The following is a 22,480-nucleotide window of genomic DNA, read 5'->3' on the forward strand; positions in this document are numbered from 1 at the left end:
GACTCCGTGAGAACCCTAACTACAAAGAGGACTATTTCATTTATGTTAGGTAGAATGCCCAGAGGGGACTGGGCGGTCTCGTGGCCTGGAACCCCTACAGATTTTATTTTTTTCTCCAGCTTTCTGAAGTTTTTTTTTTGTTTTTTCTATCCACCTTGGCCATCGGACCTTACTCCTTTTCTACGTTAACTAATGTTGTCTTATTTTAATTTCTTATTTTGTCTTTTATTTTTCTTTTCTTCATTATGTAAAGCACCTTGAGCTACTTTTTGTATGAAAATGTGTTATATAAATAAATGTTGTTGTTGCCACCCTGCCCGGGATTGGTTCCTGCCTTGTGCCCCGTGTTGGCTGGGATTGGCTCCAGCAGACCCCCGTGACCCTGTGTTCGGATTCAGCGGGTTGGAAAATGGATGGATGTTTGCATAGTGTCATCAGCACCTAGTGTGGGCGAGTGCCACATTCCTAAACAGCTGAGAACAGACATCTTCAAAAGGAACGCAACCCGGTGAATTGGCACCTGCTTCGGTAAGTGTGTTGAGGTGTTGAGCTACTCTCAGGTCTGCAGACAACCGTTTGGTCTACTCATGTCCGTTTAATAATTCTCATTACTAGAGGCAGCTATCCACACGCGAGTGAGGCAGTACAAATGGGGTGCTATAAAGTAGCTACTCAGAAGTCTCATTTTGCTTAAAGCAGCTGTCTAGGGCAGATAAGACAGTACATGTGTGGCACTATAAAGCAGCTACACAGAATTCCAACTTTACTTAAGGCAGATTACGCTGTACACATGGGGTGCTATAAAGCAGACATACAAGGCATTCAAACACACATCATAGTTAGCTAGAACTATACAGCACAGGCGAACTCCCACAATAATACACTGGTGTACTCCTTACTCCTGATTCTGGGCTCCAAGTATTTTAAAATTTAGTGCAAAAAACAGACTATTTATATCTTGCAGTAGAAGCTACAATTCTTTGCTACAATTACACTTTAAAGCATACCTTCTTCCATGAGCAGGTCTTTGTGAAGTGCAGTAGTGCATTATTTTCTAATATTTTGCTCTGTACTAACAATAATAACTTGCCATTTTCCCTTCATAATACATATGGTCAGCCTCCCTTATACATCCATTAGGTTTGCTGCTTGTTAAGAATCAGCCACTTGACAGCACCGCTGAGCTCTTTCTTGTCATTTGCTATTGGGATAGGCCAAAGCAAGCACCTTTGTCATATAGGCAAGGTGCACCTCCTCAATTACAGGGCCTATCCAAGCAGCTCAAAGCACAATGTGGGTACAAGTCCTAAATGAGGCCACCCACATTTAGTCATCAATCCTGCTTTACAGTTATGGAAGCCCTCTATCTTGGACCATTCACCATTCCACTATCCACCCCTGTTGGTCGGCATGTGCTGTACAGAAGCAGATATCAGGAAAGTCCTACCAAGGAAGATCATGTTGGCATCTTAGACAGTAATATGATATTCCATTCATTTTCTGTGCCTTCATTGTCCACTGCAGCATCAGGTGCAAGATAAGAGGCAGCTGCAGATGGGGTGCCAGTGTTTCACAGGGCACACACATTTGTAGGAGCTAATTTAGACTCAACCAATAAACACATTTTTTTTTCAGATATGGGAGGAAAATGAAGGCAACCTGAAAATACACTAAAGCAGACACAGAGAGAACATGAAAAATGTACACAGACAATGACCAGGTTGGTAACTGACTGAAGTCGTACCACTGCAGCCTTATTCATTTTCTAAAATTATCAATAATTTGCATAAAGCCGAGGCTCTTCACGTTATTAAAAAGTCCATGCTTATTACTGGATACTTAAAAGCGCTGCATGATTAACAGTTTTCTTATTAGAGCATTCAGACATTCTAAATGAAAGAAGGAAGATGAAGCCAAACGAATCTAAATTTAATTAACTTGTATTTTTACGGAGTCGAATCTTCTGTTTATTACATCTTTAATCTTTTGCCCTGCAGATAAAAGAAATATTAGTGGCAGCCATTAAATTCACATTCTACAAGGTTTATTAACGTCTGCAAAACTAACGTACTATTGGTGCAGCCCTGATTGCTGCGGCCACCTTTGGGGTTTATGGCACATTGTACTATGGAAGAGCAGATAATGGGACATGGGCACATATTCATTGTTGTCCAGAATGTTAAAACTAACACCTTTTTAAAATTGTCATTCACTCCAAAACCGTGTGTGGGAACAGACATGGCGAAGATAGATAGATAGATAGATAGATAGATAGATAGATAGATAGATAGATAGATAGATAGATAGATAGATAGATACTTTATTAATCCCAAGGGGAAATTCACATTCACATCGCAAAACTGCAATCAACTGTGAAGCCTGCTAGCCAGCACAGTTTACATTTGCTACTGAAATCCGAGTCCATTTAATTTGAAGTTTACCCTACAAACCCCAGAATTAACTTTCACTTAGCTATCCACTTTCTAACTGCTTATATAGTTCAGGATGACGGCTGAGCTGAAAATGCGGCAGTGGTGACCACTGCACTGTCCGTTGGGAGAGTTAACTCATTCACTTCATTCTAATTTAAAATGCTACCCTCTCAAACAATAAAGTCTACTTTAACTAAAATGTACAGTATGTCTTAAGGCTTTGGAAACAAATCCAAAGCAACCACTGTTTCAGTCTTAACAATAGTTTTATACCATTGCATGTTTTTTGACATTTATTGCTAATACTGTACCATCATTGTTAGGTTTAGTAATTTACATCCACTTCCTTTTTGATATTTTCATACCGGTCCTGACTCCTTGTGTTGCTATTGCTCCCTGAACTCCACCAGTGCTCATTCCAGGACAGCCTTCTAACTTCAACCAATCAACTCCAGCATCAGCCTCAGAAATTATAAAGCACAAAAATTCATGTAAAATTAAAAATCCTACAAACTTGGATGCAGTGTCATTTCTAGCCTTTATTGCCTGCCCCGTCAATTCTCTAGAGTGTGTGTGTTCACCCTGTGATGGGCTGGCACCCTGTCCAGGGATTGTTCCTGTCTTTTGTCCGATGCTTAGTGGAATAGGCTCCAACTTCCCCACAACTCTAACTAGGCTAAGTGGGGATGGATGGATGGATAGATGAAACATGGGCAGAGACACTTGGAGAATGTGCAGGTCAAAATTTGAACCCAGACCTCGTGGGCTGTGAGGCAGCATCTCTAACCACTGTGCCAGCAAAATAAGAATGATCTCAGTCATTAATCCAAACAGACCAAGAGAATGAAAACGACAATCAAGCTACATGGGGTCCCCACCGTGATAATAATAAAAATTCTTGATATTGTAATATTCCAATGTCAGACACATAGCTTTCAGTGGAAAAATTAACAATGCAACCTTTAGTCTTGTGACTGACTGGCAAGACGCTAATTGGATGTTATGGGGGAGAAAGAGAATGCCTACGAGGCACTAGCTCACCTGGGACGCTAGAGGGCAGCCCTCTCCTGCAGCGCAGACTGGGAGTGAGAATTTGGCGCAGCCTGACGATTTGTCCTACTTTGTCGAAGTATCCTACCGTAGTTTATTTCGACACATATATCTATCGATCGTTATAATAAATAACACTAACTAAACATCCTACCGAAAGAGACACAGCCTGATGCAAAGATTTCACAAGACGGTCATTACTTGTGCATGGATACAATGGCCTGTACAAGATTAAAAGTCAACAGTAAACTGTAATAAATGCATTAATGTAGTAAGGCTAAGAAAAGCATACATATTACTGAAATACAGTTGTAGAGAAAAGCCAAGCAAAATGACACCTTTTATTGGCTAACTAGAAAGATTACAATATGCAAGCTTTCGAGGCAACTCAGGCCCCTTCTTCAGGCAAGATGTATCTTGCCTGAAGAAGGGGCCTGAGTTGCCTCGAAAGCTTGCATATTGTAATCTTTCTAGTTAGCCAATAAAAGGTGTCATTTTGCTTGGCTTTTCTCTACATTCATAATGGCTAACACGGTACAACACCCTAGTACTACTGAAATACAGTTGGTAAGCTTCGAGAAAAGTTGCGTAATTTTTGTCTGCGCATGCGTAGTATCAGTGAGTAGATCATTTCGATGGGTAGGGTGTTTCGTTAGAACACCGGCAGGGGGAGCTGCTGAGTGTGGCAGTGGCTTTCCATCATACCTGGGAGTGATTCCAGGTAATATTGATGAGGCACCTGAAACGCTCCCAGGATCTGTTTAAAGGGTGTTTGCCACTGCTAATTTAAAGCGAGAGTCGGGAGGAAGAAGACAGAGCTTACCAGAGAGGGAGTGGAGGCAGAAAGCCGCCAAAAGAAGATTTGTCGTGTGCTGAACTGTAATTTAGATCGGTGTTGTAACGGTGAGAAGTGAAGTAGAGTGGTTCCCACAGGAACAGTAATAAGATCGTGTGCTGTGCGGTAAAATCCTGTGTCGGGTTAGGGCGGCTCTACGCGCTGCTGGCGTCCACAGTCTCAATTATACTAATCATAATATGAATCACAAACCATCTTTAGCTTCAAAGAACAGCAGCCACTTGACATGAAACAACTCCCAATTTGTATCTGCAATATGTGGTTCCCTCTCGTTAACCAAAAAAAAAGCAGCCTCAGTAAATGAGATTGTGTTAAATGATGAGCAGCAAACGTCCACAAGGGTGGGTGGTTATTGCTGTGAAGAACAGTAAGATTTGTATAAGAGGATATTTATAAGATAGGAATGAATGGCTTAAAAAGAAAACACTTGAGAAGAGCATGAAAAACACCTGGACTACTGACATCGATTGACATTAACCAAGGGCTTTGTGATTGTTTTCTCTATTTAAGATGCCCCGATGACACGGACTTAACTTGGGTTACTGTTAGGAAACGCCTTACAGAATAGCGCGGTTTTGTTTTAGAACACATAAATGCAAGAAGAAAGGCAGAGTCTCTTAAAGAGAGAGAATGCGCGGTGGTACTTACCGGTTTGTTCTCCAGGTGCACAGGAAGAGCGGCCGCACGTTTGGGTCGATGGTATGGCGGGCCGATTCATTTTTTTTTTGTTTTTTTTGGCGGGCGGCAGGTGCTGAGGCTGCTGGGAATCTCGGGGCGTGACATGCGTAGATGAGGCTTGGGTTGGGCGCGTGACCGGGGAGAGAGTTGTTAGACCCGGGTCAGGTGATCTGTGAGCCCGGGATAAACGCGGGTCTGTTTGCTAGGATACGGTCAGTTCAGTTTAGAGGGAGATCAGTTCGGTTGAGTTGTGGAGCGGGAGAAGTCCGGAGCGGTTTTAGGACGAATTCTGTATTTTTAAACTGTCCCTCTGGGAAGCCCTCTCTCCGCGTTTAAACAGCGAGAACGGTTTTTCCAGATTTGAAGGGTGGCAAGTGGGCCACCCTTACAACGTGATTTGATTTTGAGAAATGTGCTTTTAATGCACATTTTATTATCCACGTTTTTTGTATTAAATATAAAGACTCCACTAAATGTGTTTACGTAAATTCTTTTTAAACTAATATCTACTTTGGCACAATACTGCACCTCGACGTGCGGGTTTTATTATTCACGATTTTTGTATACCTTGTACTTTTTTGAAAGACATGTAATTGAATACATATTTAAAAATATTTGATACCAGTAACAGCATACTGTACGATAATGTGCAACAAATACACTTGACCTTACTCCGCACCCATACGCATCTGCCGCCGTGCTGCCGAGAGTTGATTCTACAATACAATAAAATAAAAAAAGTAATAATTCCAAAACTCTTCGCTTTTAATATCAAGTTGTAGTGTAGAGTTTCAGCGTAGATGTATACCAAATTTCAGATTACAGGTTATTTGATTTTTGACTTTGATCATGGAGGTCAATCATCACACCGAAAGCAGACAGTAGACATCACGTGGTATATGTCTACCAAATTTCACGTCAATAGGTCAAATGGTTTGCGAGCTACAGGTGATTTAAAATCCTGGAGAAACGGACAGCTACAGTAGCGTATTATATAAGAAGATCTCTTACCGTACATGTACCCTCTGCACTTTTCCTTTGTATCTTCGCATGTCTGAACCTCTCTTGCCTGGTGGTTCATCTCTCGACCCCGTTCCCTTAAAGCCCGCTTCTCCGATTTTGTCATTTTGAGGTGCATTGTTCTCCTCCTGGCTGCTGTTTAGCCATCATCAGTGGTAGATGGGCTCCCATTACCCACTATGAAAACCTCATTCATATTCTTGCGTGGCTGTGCCTAGTTAGAGTTTATCGATTCAACGTTACTTGGTTAAGTTATTCACATTGTTGTCATTGAAATGTTTCATTTTAACCCCTTTGACAAACTGACCAATCCGTTTGAAGTTGGTATTGGTACACTGTATTAATCCCAGAGGGGAAATTGTCTTTTCGCATGACATTTGGAGGCCGTAGAGCAGGGTCCGCCGTTGCACAGCAAGTGCCCTTGAAGCAGTTTTCAGGTTAAGGACCCAACAGAGTAGGATCTCTTCTGGCAGTAATGGGATTGTAACTGGCAACCTTTTAGATATCAACACAGATCCTTAGCCTCAGAGCCACCACACCACTTGGAGGGACCTTAACACACACACACACACATTAGCATTTTATTATATAGATTTACACTTAAGTGCATTTTTGGTGTTGTTTTTAAATTATTGCCAATTTTGGCACAACAAAGGCCCTTTTTTATGCTGCACCCGCTGTGTCTGCCTTCTTTATTGCTCCACTGACCCTCAGTTCCAATACTCAATGTTCCTAGGCAGACAAAATGAGGTACTGTACGTGGATACTTACTTCAATTGCTGCCTGTCTCCAACACCATAATTTGTCTTTATTTTCTTTTTTTAACAGCATTGAACAGACAGATAGATGGGCCGATCAGAAAAGTACTCCGGCCAAAACGAAAGAGAGAACAATAACAGCAAGCCTTCATGATCAGCTATGCTGACTTAAACCTTTAATGGCAGCTGAAAAATGAAATGAAGGGAGTAACTGACCATAAAACAAAAAATAATCACAACATCCCCCTGCAGTGTGGGGACATTAAGAGAAATGACAAGCAGGAGTTAAGAATCATGCCATAAAAAAACCTCTGGATGGTAACACTGGTTACTCACAGCTCCTGGCCCAGGCACCATCTGTGTGTAGCCGACTTCTACTTTCCTGGCCTACTTCGGTGCTCTTCCTCATCCTAAACGTGCAGGTTAAACTCTAATCATGTCTGGTGTACTTTATGTGGGATAAGAGATTGGCACCCCCATTTGAGTTTAGTTGTTCTCTTATACTCCGTACTGCCAGGACATGAACCTGTACTGGAATAAGGAGATTTAGAAAATGAATGAAAGGAAGATAAGGAAATTTAGCCAAATTACTTACCTTTCGCCTCTGGGGCATCTTTTCTTCTCTGTGTTATCAGGCAATTCAAAGCTTCCTCTTGACATCCCAAAATGAAAGCTTATACTCTACGTTCCTTATATAATTTCTGCACAATATACATTTGTTTATTATTTTTCTATCGATTGATTGTATTATTTGTCCTGTGAGTCTGTATCTTTGTTTTTTTGCATTTCAGCTGCTGTAGGCATCTAAATTTCCCAGATATTAATAGAGTTTATCCAATCTAATAAGCACCCACGTGACACCCTGATCAAGGGGTGTCAGAACAATTCAACCCACCACGGATCAGAATCCAGTGGTCCATCTGTCATTACACCCCGATGGGGCCGCTCCCTTCATACACAGATTGTAAAATGTGGCCCATTTATTGACAGCTTGACCGACAGGCTTTAAATCAGACAAAGAGTAGGCTTCGGTTCAAAAGGCATTTAATATCCTGCTGCCTTTTTTGACATGCAGGCTGACAGATCACTACATGAACTCTCTGCCCACCTAGAGTTGCCAGACATCCCTTATATATGGGACATGTTCCATATTTGATAATTTTGTCTCCTGTCCCATACTGATCTTTCAGGGACACCAAATGTAACGTATTTAGTTCATTTTCAAATTTCATAATAAAAATATATTTTTACTACCTTCTTACGGTACTTAGTTGTAACTTTATAAGCAATTATACTTTCTGTTCTCAGATTCTTTTGATGAAAATAACCCAAATGTAACGAGGAAACGAGTGTTTGCTGCCTGTTTGCAACTTGCTCAGGTGCTATGGGTGGCTGAGGACAGCGACACTCTTACAGTTTTGCTCTCCAGCCGCGCTGCTGTGCAGTTCTGGATCAGCATTGCAACATAACGGGGTCGACAAAGAGTGTTGTTACAACTTGAGACGGCCCATTTTTTTCTAACTGCCTATATTAAATAATATTTGTTGTCTGTATTAAATAAATATCTTCAAATGGTTTCACTTTTACAGAATTGTTTTAGCTTGTATTAAATAATTTTCAAATGATTTTACTTTTGTTCTCCTCATAACCCATTAAAATCCTTGCTTTATGTTTTTAACTTATGTCTCTACTTTTATATAATATATTGGTCTGGGTGTATAGGGGGCATGTATAAATTTATATATATAGTAATTTAGAGAGAGATGTTAAGAGTGTCCCGTATTTCTCATTTTCTAATCTGGTAACCCTATGCCCACCACCCTACCTCTTCTCTGACCTCTCCCATAATTTTCCTCCAGTGTCACATTCCATATTCTAGCATTACACTGCATTTCAAAGTACAAATCACCAGGTCACGTTGAGCGGGTTACCACAATATTTGAACATCTCATGAAGCCAATCAGCCTTAATTGTTTTAGTGCTACTTCTATTTGCCAACAGCACTTTAAAATATGAGAAGGGAAAACAGCAAAATAGAAGAAAATTCTGGTTTGGACAGCAACACTACATACTGTAAAAATGGAGAGCCGGGCTCAGCAAGGCATCCAAAGGATAAAAGGGACCCACCATCCTGATCAACACGATGCGATACGCTTCTTACTAAACAAACACACCTTAGCTGCCATGCTGCATTCCATTTATGCCACAGCCAGATTACTTACTTATTCCCCTCATATCTGCTAAACAGCCAATCACCACGATTAATTTACAGGGAGAGATTTAAATGGATACAGTACCAGTCAAAAGCTGCACACACCAGACAGTTGACAGAAATCGATAATCTTTTTTTTAATCAAGATACCGTTAAATCGATTGAAGAATTGTACAAAGACGTTACAAGTGTTGTTAATGGCTATCACTGCTTGGAAGGACTGACTTTTTAACTTATTATTTTCATAATCAAGCATTTCAAAGCTGTCTAGAAGGATCAACTAATAAAATGAGCGCTCCGTTCTAAAACTAGCTTGGCAGCTCACGTCACAGATTTAGCACAACACTTAAGAAGGATCACCTCAGAACGTGCATGAATTTCCAGAAATTTGTGCTTGTGCAGCCTTAAGCCCATATCACATTAGATGATTTTTTCAGCAATGTTCAGTTGTGGCCTTTATTAAAATAATCTTAGCCAGTCGGTGGCACGCTGCCATGAAGACAATCGCCTCATGTAACACACTTGACAACAGACTCAAACGAGTCTACAACTAGCTACGAGAAAATCAAATGGGGTAGTTGATGGGGAGGAACGTGAACGTGGTAGAGATGACAACCAATGAGTGCTCATCCAGGAGATCAATGCATAGAATGATGTGGCAACAAAGAATAAAGAACACGTGTGCTATGAACTTCAAACGCAAACAGAAGAGTGGCTCGTCTGTCTGATGTCTCACATTTTATCTACTTAAACAGAATGGCAAAAAGATTTAAAAACAAGATCTGTTGAACTCGCTGCAGCTGTTAACCCCTTCGTATAGCGCTGGCTGCATCAGGCAGTGTGTGCTTGGTAGGTAAATGTAACATGGCTGTGATTTCGAGGTGTGTAATCAGACAATAAGATCAGCAAATATGATACACCCCACAACAAAAAAAAAAAAAAACGTAATGTAACATCAGTGACAATAGATGATTTTTAAACACTTCACTCCAACATCTTTTCCATGTTTCAAAGTACCCAGCTAACCCTTTTTAAAAATACATTTATGTGCCTATTTGTTACAATAATCCTGATGCCATGCGCCCTTGAAATTTTTTAATTTGGGGGGAAGCTAACCCTAACTTGACGATTACCTTTGTGTGATTTGTTTTTGAGGTTTACCTTACATTAACAGTACGTTCATAAAAGAACGTCATACTTAGAAATTATTCAATACAGCAGCCTTATTAACACACAGAAACCATAATAACGTGAATAATGTACTTGCTCTCTCTTACGTTCCAGCACACACTTTACTTGGGATATCAATGTTCAAACTGAGGAGATAAAAAAATGTGTTTAGTGCACAAATCACAAATTGTTCGGATTACGACTTCTTAGCCTTGTGAAGGTGGCCATTTTATCAAATGACTTTTTGTTCACCGGTCTGGTACAACCATTTAATAAACCAAATGGAAGAACAGTTTTATATACGACAATTCTACATTTTGCTTCCCAATTTTATATTTCAGTTTTCCACCACTTTTAAGATACATTACCATATCTGTAATCTGCTATCACTTCTAAAGTCTTGTTTCTCAAATAGTATCAGTTTATCAACCTGTATGCCAAAAAACGTACCTTTGAAATAAGAAGCAATTCTCAAGAATGGGAAACGACTATAATAATGCCTTTTTATGGCGAGATTCAAGGAAAACCAAAAACTGTAGATCTAGTTAAACAACAATCGTTTCAAATAATGTGCATAATGCAGATTGAGCAGTTGTTAAAGAGGTAGTATGTGCGGCAGCTGATTTCTTATTGCTTCTTGAAATGTCACATATCGATGATGAACCGTTTGTGCAGTCTACCCATTCTTCATGTCTCCTGTGTCAGTTTTCCTATCACACACACCAAAGACAGGCTTGTCGGGTTGCTTGACAATTCTAAATTCGCTGTTTGTGAAAGGTAGTGTGCCCATGTGTGCTCTGGAGCCCTGCAACTCTAAAATGGATGAAGAGAGATGATTAGGTTATCCATATACTGTATATCTACACATACACTACCAGTCAAACGTTTTAGAACACCTCAGTTTTTCTTCAAATGTAATCAGTTGAAATGCAACGAATAACCTAAAATGGTGAAAAAGTAAGCAGTAAACTGCCAGAGGTTTAAAGTTTAGGTTAGCAAAAACTGAAAAAAGGACATTTCCGAATACTATAAATGTGTCTTCTTCAGGGAACAACTAACAGTTTACAACCTACAGTTGTTCTGCAGCAATTCAAGTAAATGAAGCCTTGCAAGCTGAAGCAAACAATTTGCACAGGTGTCCTAACTTGTGCTGATTACTTAAAAGACCTCTGTTGGAACAGACTGTGTTACTGCACCCTCTGAAATACTGCTTGGACAATATTCCAGTGATACTGGCAAGAAAACGGCAATTAACAACTGAAATGAGACAGAGCATTATTATTACCCTTAGAAGAAAAATAAAAATCAAAGTGTCAGTGAATCCAGTGGTGTCCTACACAATCCAAAGGCAATTAGAAACTGGAACAAACTCTGAAAGATGTTGCAGAGACACAAGTCACAAGCCAATCCAAAGGCACCAGCTTACGTGATCATAGGCCTCTTGCAGCTCTACGGTTTCAAGTACAACATCACAGTGCAGGGTGAAAAAAGCCAGCGTCAGTTCCTATTGTGAAGATGAGACTTTGTGCTACAGGTTTGACAGGATGAGTGGCAGTAAGAAAGCCATTTCTTAAGAGACAAAAATAGGGCCTTGAAACATCAGCTGTGAACCACTGCAGACTGGAAGAAAGCCTTACGGATCGATGAATCAAAATTTGAACTCTTCAGTTCATCACACAGGGTGTTTGTACAGCCGTCACGTTGGTGAAATGATGGTTCCTCAGTGTGTGACACCAACTGTCAAACATGGAGGAGAAAATGTGATGGTCTGGGGTTCTTTTGCTGGAGGCAGAGTTGGTAACTTGCACAGAGTGACTGGCATTCTGAATTGAAAGGGTTACCACAGTTTGGCTGTTATATCATCAAAAGGTGCAGGGTACTTTGAGGAATCAAAAATTTGAATACAATGTTGTACACTTAATGATTCCTCGACTTATTTTTTTTTTTTTTACTTCCCATCGTTTTTTTGTTGTATGCCTAGATTTCATGAAACATTAAGACATTGAACTGAAACAGAGTTGTTCTAAAATGTTTGACTGGTAGTGTATACAATCCATCTACACCTATATATATTTTACCAGTTTTATTTATATATATATATATATATATATATAGAGTATATAAACTGCAAAGAATTATGTCTGGAACCTCAAGGTTAGTCTTAATTGAAAACTTATGATATGTGGTGGTGAAGCCAAATATCTAGATAATGCCAACTTTGGTGTCCTCCAAGTCTGCGTCTTTCTTAGGGCAAACTAATCAAGAAAGGGATAGAGCAGAAGGAAAAAGAAGAGTGGCAAAATCGGACGTGCATAAAAAAAAAAAAATGCAGAAGCCAATTACGTGATAGAAGAACGACGACAGATACATCACCCAATGACCATCAAGCGCATTCGGCACAGCCATATTCGTTAACTACTGGGACGAAATCCTTGCTATTGGTCTTAATCAAAAATGTATGAACCGATACATTCTGGAAAGTCAAAAAAATTTCAACTCATGACAACCTCTGAGTACTAAAGAGATCGACGAAGTGACATTGTGAGTAGAAAAGCAGCACCATCTGCCGGTAGAAAAGATCAGCGACATCAGTGAAGTTGAAAACAAAACACTGTCTTGCCAAAATGGCACAAATCACCTTGTTATACCTGAGGACCAGGGGTCTGTGTGTTTCCTAGTACTCTGATAAATGAATTCTAAATCCTAATCTTCTCTCTTTAATTAACAATAAGAAAAACAAAAAAGGAATCATTCTTTGCAAGATTAAAAATACTTTATGGCTTTTGCCAGTTACAACTGTCATGTTTAACATTTCCACATTCCAATAATTGTTAGTCTGAATTCTCTTTTATAAATTCTTTTCTGACTTGCTGCTACCAAACAAGCACACGGCTGATCTAATGTAATACACCAAGTAAACCAATCTAAATTATTGTTAAACTGTTATATGCCAAGGTGGAAAATATTTTATAGCCAAAACCAATAAATACTAATACTATATAGTGAATAATATTTATATTTGTTATCCATTTTAAGAATAGTGTGCAGCTAAGAATGTTGTGTTCATACAAAACGTGACAAGGCATCACAGACGGTGTGTTCCGTGACCACTTAGTCACTCCATATTAGATGATATTACTTTATGCTGTTAGTGAGTTTTGTTTTCCATGGTACAATCAAAAAGATTAGAAGACATTAACCTAAGAGGCACCAAGATGCTTTATTAGCAAAGCTTCTGGAGTAAAGGCTCATTGACACAGCTTCAATAAAGAAACATTTACCGATTCCAAACAAATATGTGTGTTTTCAAAGTGCCACCTGAAAGATATACTTATGATGGATCAAAACCAAATTCTTATTAAAAGGTGCTGAGTATTAATTCAAGTTTATCATAAAAAAAAAAAATCAATGAGATAACTTGCTAAGTTTCAGTTTTGAGGTTTCTGTGTGTATTCAAGGTTCATCACAAGATACAAAGGAAACTGCATCTTTAAACAAAGAACAGCGAGACGGCACAGCTTAAGAGCTGTAAAACTTTACTTTTTTCATTCAAGCAACAGGCCTTTTGTTCTTGTCCTTAACCTAGATAACCAAGACAACATCCTCCCATTTAAATAAAGTCTTTTGTTTCATTCTTTTTTTCAGGAAGAAAATTGCTTATTTCTATCAGGACCAATGTCCGGGATGCTGTCTGGGCCCTGTTTCTGCACAGAGGCATCTGCTTTAAAATCTTCACATGTTGGTGCTCATTCGTGTTTGGCTGTTTGCAGGTGTGAGTTCACCTTGGCTTCCTTCTCTAGGAGGGGACTGCAAAAAACAAAACACAAAAAAAAAAAATGTATTAATTAAATATGTTTGAATAAGCTCTGCTTACTGGCTGGTCTAATTCTTAATACATTTTTGAAGTCCATTTCCATCAATTAGACAACCGCCTGGAATCAACTCATACTGTAACAATTGAATGAAGTTTTTCATGATACTCTCTCTCGCAAGATCAAGATGTACTATGGACAGTGCTGAATGATAAAATTTGATGCAAACCAAAAACCACAGTGAACAGTGAAAATAACTGAAGACTTTCTTTATAGGGCACAAGGCAGTACATAAAGAGCCAACTGCTCTGTCAAGACACCCAATATACTGAACAAAATACCTTTCATAGAAAATCTCTCTGTATCTTGTGCTAACCATGCGATAATACAACCCATTGTTAAGAGATAGTTGCTCAGATAATGGCTGAAACAGAACTGGCTTAAAAAGTTCAAGGAAAGTTCTTTTTCTTTTTTAAATACTCTTTGGGTGTTATTTTCTATGTTACATGAAGACAGAAGCCAGCTTGCATAATTTACCGATACTGGATCTACCACATTTAGTAATAATGTAAAATCTCTGCCTGCTTATTTGTCGATGCATTGCTATGTGTCATCATAATAGGAGAAACAAAAAGGAACCATTTATCCATTTGAGCTTTAAGCCAGTAGCCCAGAAACGTTTTATCACTGCACTTTGTTCTTCTTTCGGCTGCTCCCGTTAGTGGTTGCCACAGCGGATCATCTTTTTCCATCTCTTCCTGTCCTCTCCACCTTGTTCTGTCACACCCATCACCTGCATGTCCTCTCTCACCACATTCATAAACTTCTCTTAGGCCTTCCTCTCCTCCTCTTACCTGGCAGCTCTATCCTTAGCACCCTTCTCCCAGTGTACCCAGCATCTCCCCTCTGCACATGTCCAAACCAATGCCATCTCGCCTCTCTCTTAGTTTGTCTCCCAAACGTCCAACTTGAGCTTACCCCCTAAAATGTCCTCATTTCTAATCCTATCCATCCTCGTCACACCCAATGCAATTCTTAGCATCTTTAACTCTGCCACCTCCAGCTCTGTCTCCTGTGCCACCGTCTCCAACCCATATAACATAGCTGGTCTCACTACCGTCCTGTAGACCTTCCCTTACACTCTTGCTGATACCCGTCTGTCACAAATTACTCCTGACACACTTCTCCACCCACTCCACCCTGCCTACACTCTATTTTTCGCTTTTCTTCCACAATCCCTGTTACTCTGTACTACTGATCCCACCACAAATATGTTGGAACACGGATGAGGCCAAAAGAGTTGGTACCCTAACACTATTTAAAAAAGAATCCCCACTTTCTGCGAAAAAAATTGAAAGTGACAAAATAACTGGCATCCACCATTCTTTACTGCATATTCCATGGAGCAGACACATTTCTTTTGACGAAGGTCTTAACCATATTATTAAAAAACACACATACACAAATGACATGGACATTAATTATTAGGACCCCTGAGAAGTGAATTGATATCGGAAGCAGTCTAATTACTCTAATTAGTGTCACAGGTGTCTTCAGTCTTATAATCAGTCACTCAGTCCATCTGAGCAAAGTCCTCACTCAGCTGAATTGTGTCATTGTGTGCATTACACTGAACATGAACAAAAGAAGAAAAAGCAGAATGTTGTCTGACGAGGAAATGGGAAAAATAACAGCCAAGTATGGCCAAAGCAATGGATGGAAGAAATGGTACATAAAATAACATTTTCTTCTATAAGGGCCTGTTGAAACATGTAAACAACTGTAGGAAAATACAAACACCACCCAATGAGTGATTCAAAGCCAAAATATTGAGCTCATTACTGTTACATTTTCTGTGTGAAGCTGATACTTGTGAACTGTTACAAAATATATATGATCACAAGTAAATCATACGAGAAAATGGAAAAAATAAATCATACTTTTACGTGTATCTGATTGCGCAGCACTGCAGCTCTCAGAATCATGGCTTTTGCTCGTCTTTGAAACTCTTTTCCCATTTGCAAAGACTTTTCAAATGTTGTGCTTCTTTGATCCACATCTCTGGCATACAGAATCTGTTTAAAATAAAGAGCCGGTAACGAATAATTATATCATGCAAAGGAAATGAAAGAGATTTCTGCAGACAAATTATCAACTAGGATTTTTGAACACAAACACATAACAGGTTAAAATGGTTCTGCTTTAGGAGTCACCACCGTTACAATGATTTGTATACCTGAAAAACTAAAGAAAAAAAAATGTAACTTCTAAATCAGAGAAGGGTAAACATTTACAGTGATACCTGAAATATTCAAAAAGTAATAAATATATCACTTAAATTATTTATACACTGATGTCTTCTCATTTCCCAATTAATCAGTTTGTTTGCATTTCTTCATACTCTACACACCTTGCTATGCGAATCAATTCTTGCATTGATCAACCCTTCCAAAATCAACTGGGTCAGCTCATCCTCCAGTGCTCCTACTGTGGTGTTAAATGCTGTGGCCATCTTATGCATGTCTGCTGAAACATAGGGACTGAAGTACTATAAAAGAAAAGAAATATTACATACACGGCTGTGGGGCCACTGCAGCTAATCATCACTGTCAAACTCCCCAAACAGAACCACCTGTTGATTTAAAATGGACAGGCAAAACACCGTAAAATGGTGGACAAAACCATATATACAGCTAGGTTTTCACAGAGCTTCCCTGGTTAAAGGTACACTCTTTATTTAACCCACGCCTGTAAACACGTGCACTTACAAAGAAATCATTATGCCTGTATATACAGTAATATAAAAAGATATATAAATATATACTATAAAAAAAAATCTTGGAAGGCTTGGGAGGAGACGCAACATGATTTTCTGGGAGACACTTTAACGTTCCAAGATATACAAGGCAATGAGACAAAAAGGACAGCTGCTGTACAGGCTTTTAAATGTTCGAACGCTGCGCGAGATGCACATCACACAGCACGGCAGCAAGCCAGAAGCTGATCGAACGAAGAGGAGGAAAAAAAAATGTATTTGTTTCCCATTGTATCACTGTTTTAAAGGGGGTTTCGGAGGAGTGACCGCATCTCCTTAGTGTGCGTTCAGCCTCCCTCTTCACGTAGCGCACCCGGGGGTGAGCGAGCGAAGTGAGCAGAGGGCAAAGCCCCCTATTGTGTGTATCTGTGTGATATAGATAGATATATATATCCATCTATATCTATCACACACATACACACACACGTGTGTGTGTGTGTGTATATATATATGTGTGTGTGTACTGTACATAAATATATTTATACGTACACACACACACAATATACTTTGACAAGTTCACAATGTTCAGACAGCCAGAATCCTTTTCAAACAATTACACTTTTTCAGCAACATAAAAAACAGAATAGAAATTGGTTGATTTAATTGAGAGCTTGAGGGCGTAGTAAACATTATTCAAGGCACTTGAGCACTAAAATGTTCCACCCAACACAGCTGTGTCACATTTTATGTGAAACACTCTATTATTATTAAAGCACTGAAACTAGGTAACAAAAAATAAATGTATCTTACACCCCTTGCTGTGTAGTTTTGGGCATGAACAATGTGCTTCAGCTTCATTAACTGCTAGTAAAAGTGGATTAAACTGAAAATTTGTTCCAAGATGTTTTCTCTATTACAAACACCATTTAGCTCTCATGCCCCCTTCAGTTCAAAATGGTATTCATTTATTGAGGGGTTTCTTAAATTTTGGGTCATATTTGGTTGCAAGTTACTGTTGTATTTCATGATGATGGGTCGTAGTGGGCCACTGCTGGTTGATTAAATAATAGACATTGCGATCGTCCATGATTCTCCGAGGGGCGCCACCAACCAATCAAACCACCCCACCAAGTAAGCGCCCACCCCCACCGGCCATGATGACCATGCAGTTTTCCTATAAGGTACGAATCTGGAGGATACTAAGAGGGCAAGATTGTCTCACGACCAAAAAAAAATAATTAAGAAATGCTGATTTATTGGGCTCAACATGAAAACTGTCTTACTTATTAGGTGGCTTTAAAAAAGTATTCTAGAGCCTAAGTTGAACAGAATTTTAGTATCTACATATACTCCTTTATATCACCTTTAGGCCCTGTTACAAATCCAAGAAATGTAACATTTCCAAATATCACACAATGCGGTTTACTTTCCATAAACCTGTGCAACAAATAGGATCTCCTGAAGCCAACAGTGTCACAGTTCTAAAGCTTCATGGTATCACCCTTAGTAAATCCAGTCAAGTATTAAGGCTTTTTTTTTTGTATGCTATGTATGATGTTGCCCAGGCCCCAATATCCAAATACTGCCTGCTTTCAGATGTTTTTAAAAACTGACATTCTAGAAGTTATTAAATGTAATGTTCTCATTTTGACCTATTTTCTTTGTATGTGCTATCCTGACAGCATAATGTCCATATTATCTGTAAATTACGCTGTTAGTAAGTAGGCTTCTGGAAGGTAACGAATACAATGCAAAATCCGTCTCCAACACAGCCTGAGATATCAATGACTTTGTTTTTAACCACTACCATGCAGTTTTACCAACAAGTCATCTAACACACCTAATTACACCCAGCAGAATAACATGATGTGCTCAATGTAACATTTTCTTAGGATATAAAATGCAACCACCCACTCCAACTCCATCAAAGAAACATGTTTTACATACAACAAGGAATGTTTAAGAATCTTAAAAAAAGGAGGCTGAATTACCTGTATTAGAGCCCGGTTCCTGATCTGTGTATATAGTGTCCTCACATGAGGTGCCAAATACATGTCTAGCAGAAGGTTGTCCTAATTATAATTGAAAAATGATAACGGTATTGAGATTCTATCAGGTTAGTTATTTTACCTTTAATTTAGTAAAATGAAATGCCCACCTATTAAATAAACAGTAGTAATGATTAGTTACTTTTGGCATAAGGAGCTAAACAAGTTAACAAATAAAAGAAAGGTGGAAGCAGTTAAGTGCCTAAAGAACATCAGAAATAAAATATGAAATTCATTTTGCTTCACATTACACTTAAAGAATATAAAACAAATCACAACTTTGAGTAGTCATATGAAACATTCCAAAAATAAATAAATGAAATTTAGTAACTGAAAAGGGATCCCAAATCTTTTAGTATTGAATAAAACCCAATCTTAATCCAATTCAGAGTTGGAACTGGCACTGAGTGTAAAGTAGGAATCAACCGTGGATGGAGTGCCAGCTTACCAGAGTCTCCACTCAAACACACACCTTTATTAGTTGAATTTTGAATCACCAAGTAATCAAACCATGAAACTAATTCCTCATATCAGTCACTTTTTGAAATGAAGAGCAACCTCTTCCCCCTCGTTTTGTTGTTTAAGAGTTACGTCTTCAATTGAAAACATGATTCCCATGAGGCTTTAGTTTCTGGTTTAAAATGTGTGTGGATTATTCTAGAAGTTACTATTAAACACTGTTTTAGCAAAATTAATGCATTTTGCATGTTTTGCGCATACAACTGAATAACCAACATGGATTGTTCGACACAAGTAACATTTTTTTCTCTTTTATTCTATGGATGTTTTTCACATTGCTTGCCGTTGTACAGAACTGGTCATTCATTATTAGTCCCTATTATATCATAAACTTTTTTCTCTCCATCTGCATTAAAAGAATAAAAGATTTTCTTGCCACCACAACAAAAGTACATACAGTAAAAGTAATGCATTAAAAAATATTGTTTTGGGGTGAAGTATTCCTTTAATAGCAAAGATGATGAAATCAGAAAAATAGTTCACTGGCTCCCATTAATAGAATATTTGGACCAATCTGATCTATCTGAAAATATGTATTAATACGTTTGAAATGTTTTAACAAAGTTCCAGTTTTAAACAGATTTTTTTTTATTTCCCACAGTAACATTAGTATGTGTATTACAAATTAATAGCTTTAATATATTAAACTTTAATACATAAATACATGTATTTTACTTTATTGTGCCTGCTCCACTTCTTAAGATTTACCTAAAATAAAAAGTTTACAGCCATGATAACTCAGAAGTTTAAACATACTGTACATTCCTATCTCAACAAAGCTTTCTGTCATAGAAATGATTCATATATTTTACATACTAATAAAAATTGTACTAGAAGAAAGTGCTAAAAAAAAATGCAAATTCTCACCTTCATTTCGTCAAGCATTTTCAGGCAGGAGGCATACTTTGATTCATAAAATTTAAAGATAATATCACGAACTTGAGGTTCCAATTCCAAAAATAATTTAAATGAGCTTAAGGAAAGAAAACACACAATACTTATAAGGCTGTAGCACGCATTTAGCACACATTTTCACACTTTTAACTCACACAACCTTTAATGGACAAGACAGAACATTTAAAATATTTCCAAAAAGCAAAAAGCTATAGAAATAAATGTAAATGTAACCAAACTAATTAAATAGTTATTGATTCTGTGTGTGGATTAAATTTTTATTTATAGTTAGATCCATAAATATTTGGACAGAGACAACTTTTTCTAATTTTGGTTCTGTACTTTACCACAATTAAATTTTAAATGAAACAACTCAGATGCAGTTGAAGTGCAGACTTTCAGCTTTAATTCAGTGGGGTGAACAAAACGATTGCATAAAAATGTGAGGCAACTAAAGCATTTTTTGAACACAATCCCTTCATTTCAGGGGCTCAAAAGTAACTGGACAAATTAAATAACTGGAAATAAAATGTTCATTTCTAATACTTGGTTGAAAACCCTTTGCTGACAATGACAGCTTTCTGTGTGAAGTTTAGTCTTCAACAAGTGAAATGCCTGCTCAATTGGGTTACAATCAGGTGACTGACTTGGCCATTCCAGAATTTTCCACTTCTTTGCTTTAATAAACTCCTGGGTTGCTTTGGCTGTATGTTTTGGGTCATTGTCCATCTGTATCATGAAACTCCACCCAATCAATTTGACTGCTGTATTTAGCTGGATTTGAGCAGACACTATATCTCTGAACACCTCAGAATTCACTCGGCTGCTTCTGTCCTGTGTCACATCATCAATAAACACTAGTGCCCCAGTGCCACTGGCAGCCATGCACGCTCAAGCCATCACACTGCCTCCACCGTGTTTTACAGATGATGTGTTATGCTTTGGATAATGAGCTGTTCCACGCCTTCTCCATCCTTTTTTCTTGCCATCATTCTGGTAGAGGTTGATCTTAGTTTCATCTGTCCAAACAATGTTTTTCCAGAACTGTGCTGGCTTTTTTAGATGTTCTTTAGCAATGTCCAATCTAGCCTTTCTATTCTTGAGGCTTATGAGTGGCTTGCACCTTGCAGTGCACCCTCTGTATTTACTTTCATGCAGTCTTCTCTTTATGGTAGACTTGGATATCGATACGCCTACCCCCTGGAGAGTGTTGTTCACTTGGTTGGCTGTTGTGAAGGGGTTTCTCTTCACCATGGAAATGATTCTGCGATCATCCACCACTGTTGTCTTCCGTGGACGTCCAGGTCTTTTTGCGTTGCTGAGTTCACCAGTGCTTGCTTTCTTTCTCAGGATGTACCAAACTGTAGATTTTGCCACTCGTAATATTGGAGCAATTTCTCGGATGGGTTTTTTCTGTTTTCGCAGCTTAAGGATGGCTTCTTTCACCTGCATGGAGAGCTCCTTTGACCGCATGTTGTCTGTTCACAGCAAAATCTTCCACATGCAAGCACTACACCTCAAATCAACTCCAGGCCTTTTATCTGCTTAATTGATAAGGACATAACGACGGACTTGTCCACACCTGCCCATGAAATAGCCTTTGAGTCAATTGTCCAATTACTTTTGAGCCCCTGAAATGAAGGGAGTGTGTTCAAAAAATGCTTTAGTTGCCTCACATTTTTATGCAATCGTTTTGTTCTCCCCACTGAATTAAAGCTGAAAGTCTGCACTTCAACTGCATCTGAGGTGTTTCATTTAAAATTCATTGTGGTAATGTACAGAACCAAAATTAGAAAAAAGTTGTCTCTGTCCAAATATTTATGGACCTAACTGTATATTCATAGGTCTGGCTACAAGGAAAGACCTCCAGACTTTTTTCTGAGTCTTATTTTTTTGATTTATCTTCTTATCAACAATTAGTGTTTAAATTATTGCTTTATTTAGTAGCAGGCCTTTTCAAATGCAAAAAGAAATTTATGAATTAAAAGCTGTCATACTGGCTACAATTGATTTATTTGTAGATAAAATGTTATGTTTCCCTGATCAGTTAATTCAGGGCCATGTAAATGCCAGAAACACAAGTTGTGTCCTTCAATATCTTTTTTGTTTTAGCAGTTTACAGAATCGCGGCAGTTATGTCACCTTAGGCAACTCAACAGCAGTGTAGACACCCCAGGCCCCAGAGAACTACTGCAATGTACATGTCTAGTAAGACAAAAATATCTTCAACAGAAGACGCCTGTACACTCAGTCATGTTCTCAGTGTAGGAAGAAAA

General features: G+C 38.6%; 1 protein-coding gene across 2 annotated transcripts in view; it reads right to left on the minus strand.

Annotated features, from left to right (window-relative positions):
- Window positions 1-13,377: 13,377 nt before the first annotated feature.
- The window catches only part of gps1 (G protein pathway suppressor 1), a 35,336-nt gene continuing 26,233 nt past the window's right edge, over window positions 13,378-22,480 (minus strand). For both annotated transcript variants that reach the window (XM_028818785.2, XM_051936505.1), the window contains 5 exons: window positions 20,178-20,283; window positions 18,735-18,815; window positions 16,399-16,536; window positions 15,929-16,063; window positions 13,378-13,983 (listed from right to left, as the gene is read on the minus strand). In XM_028818785.2, the coding sequence (XP_028674618.1) occupies window positions 13,909-13,983; window positions 15,929-16,063; window positions 16,399-16,536; window positions 18,735-18,815; window positions 20,178-20,283 (535 nt within the window). In that variant the 3' untranslated portion in view covers window positions 13,378-13,908. The remainder of the gene's footprint in view (window positions 13,984-15,928; window positions 16,064-16,398; window positions 16,537-18,734; window positions 18,816-20,177; window positions 20,284-22,480) is intronic.

The sequence above is a fragment of the Erpetoichthys calabaricus genome, chromosome 14, assembly GCF_900747795.2.
Source record: "Erpetoichthys calabaricus chromosome 14, fErpCal1.3, whole genome shotgun sequence".
In the NCBI taxonomy this organism is placed as follows: domain Eukaryota; kingdom Metazoa; phylum Chordata; class Cladistia; order Polypteriformes; family Polypteridae; genus Erpetoichthys; species Erpetoichthys calabaricus.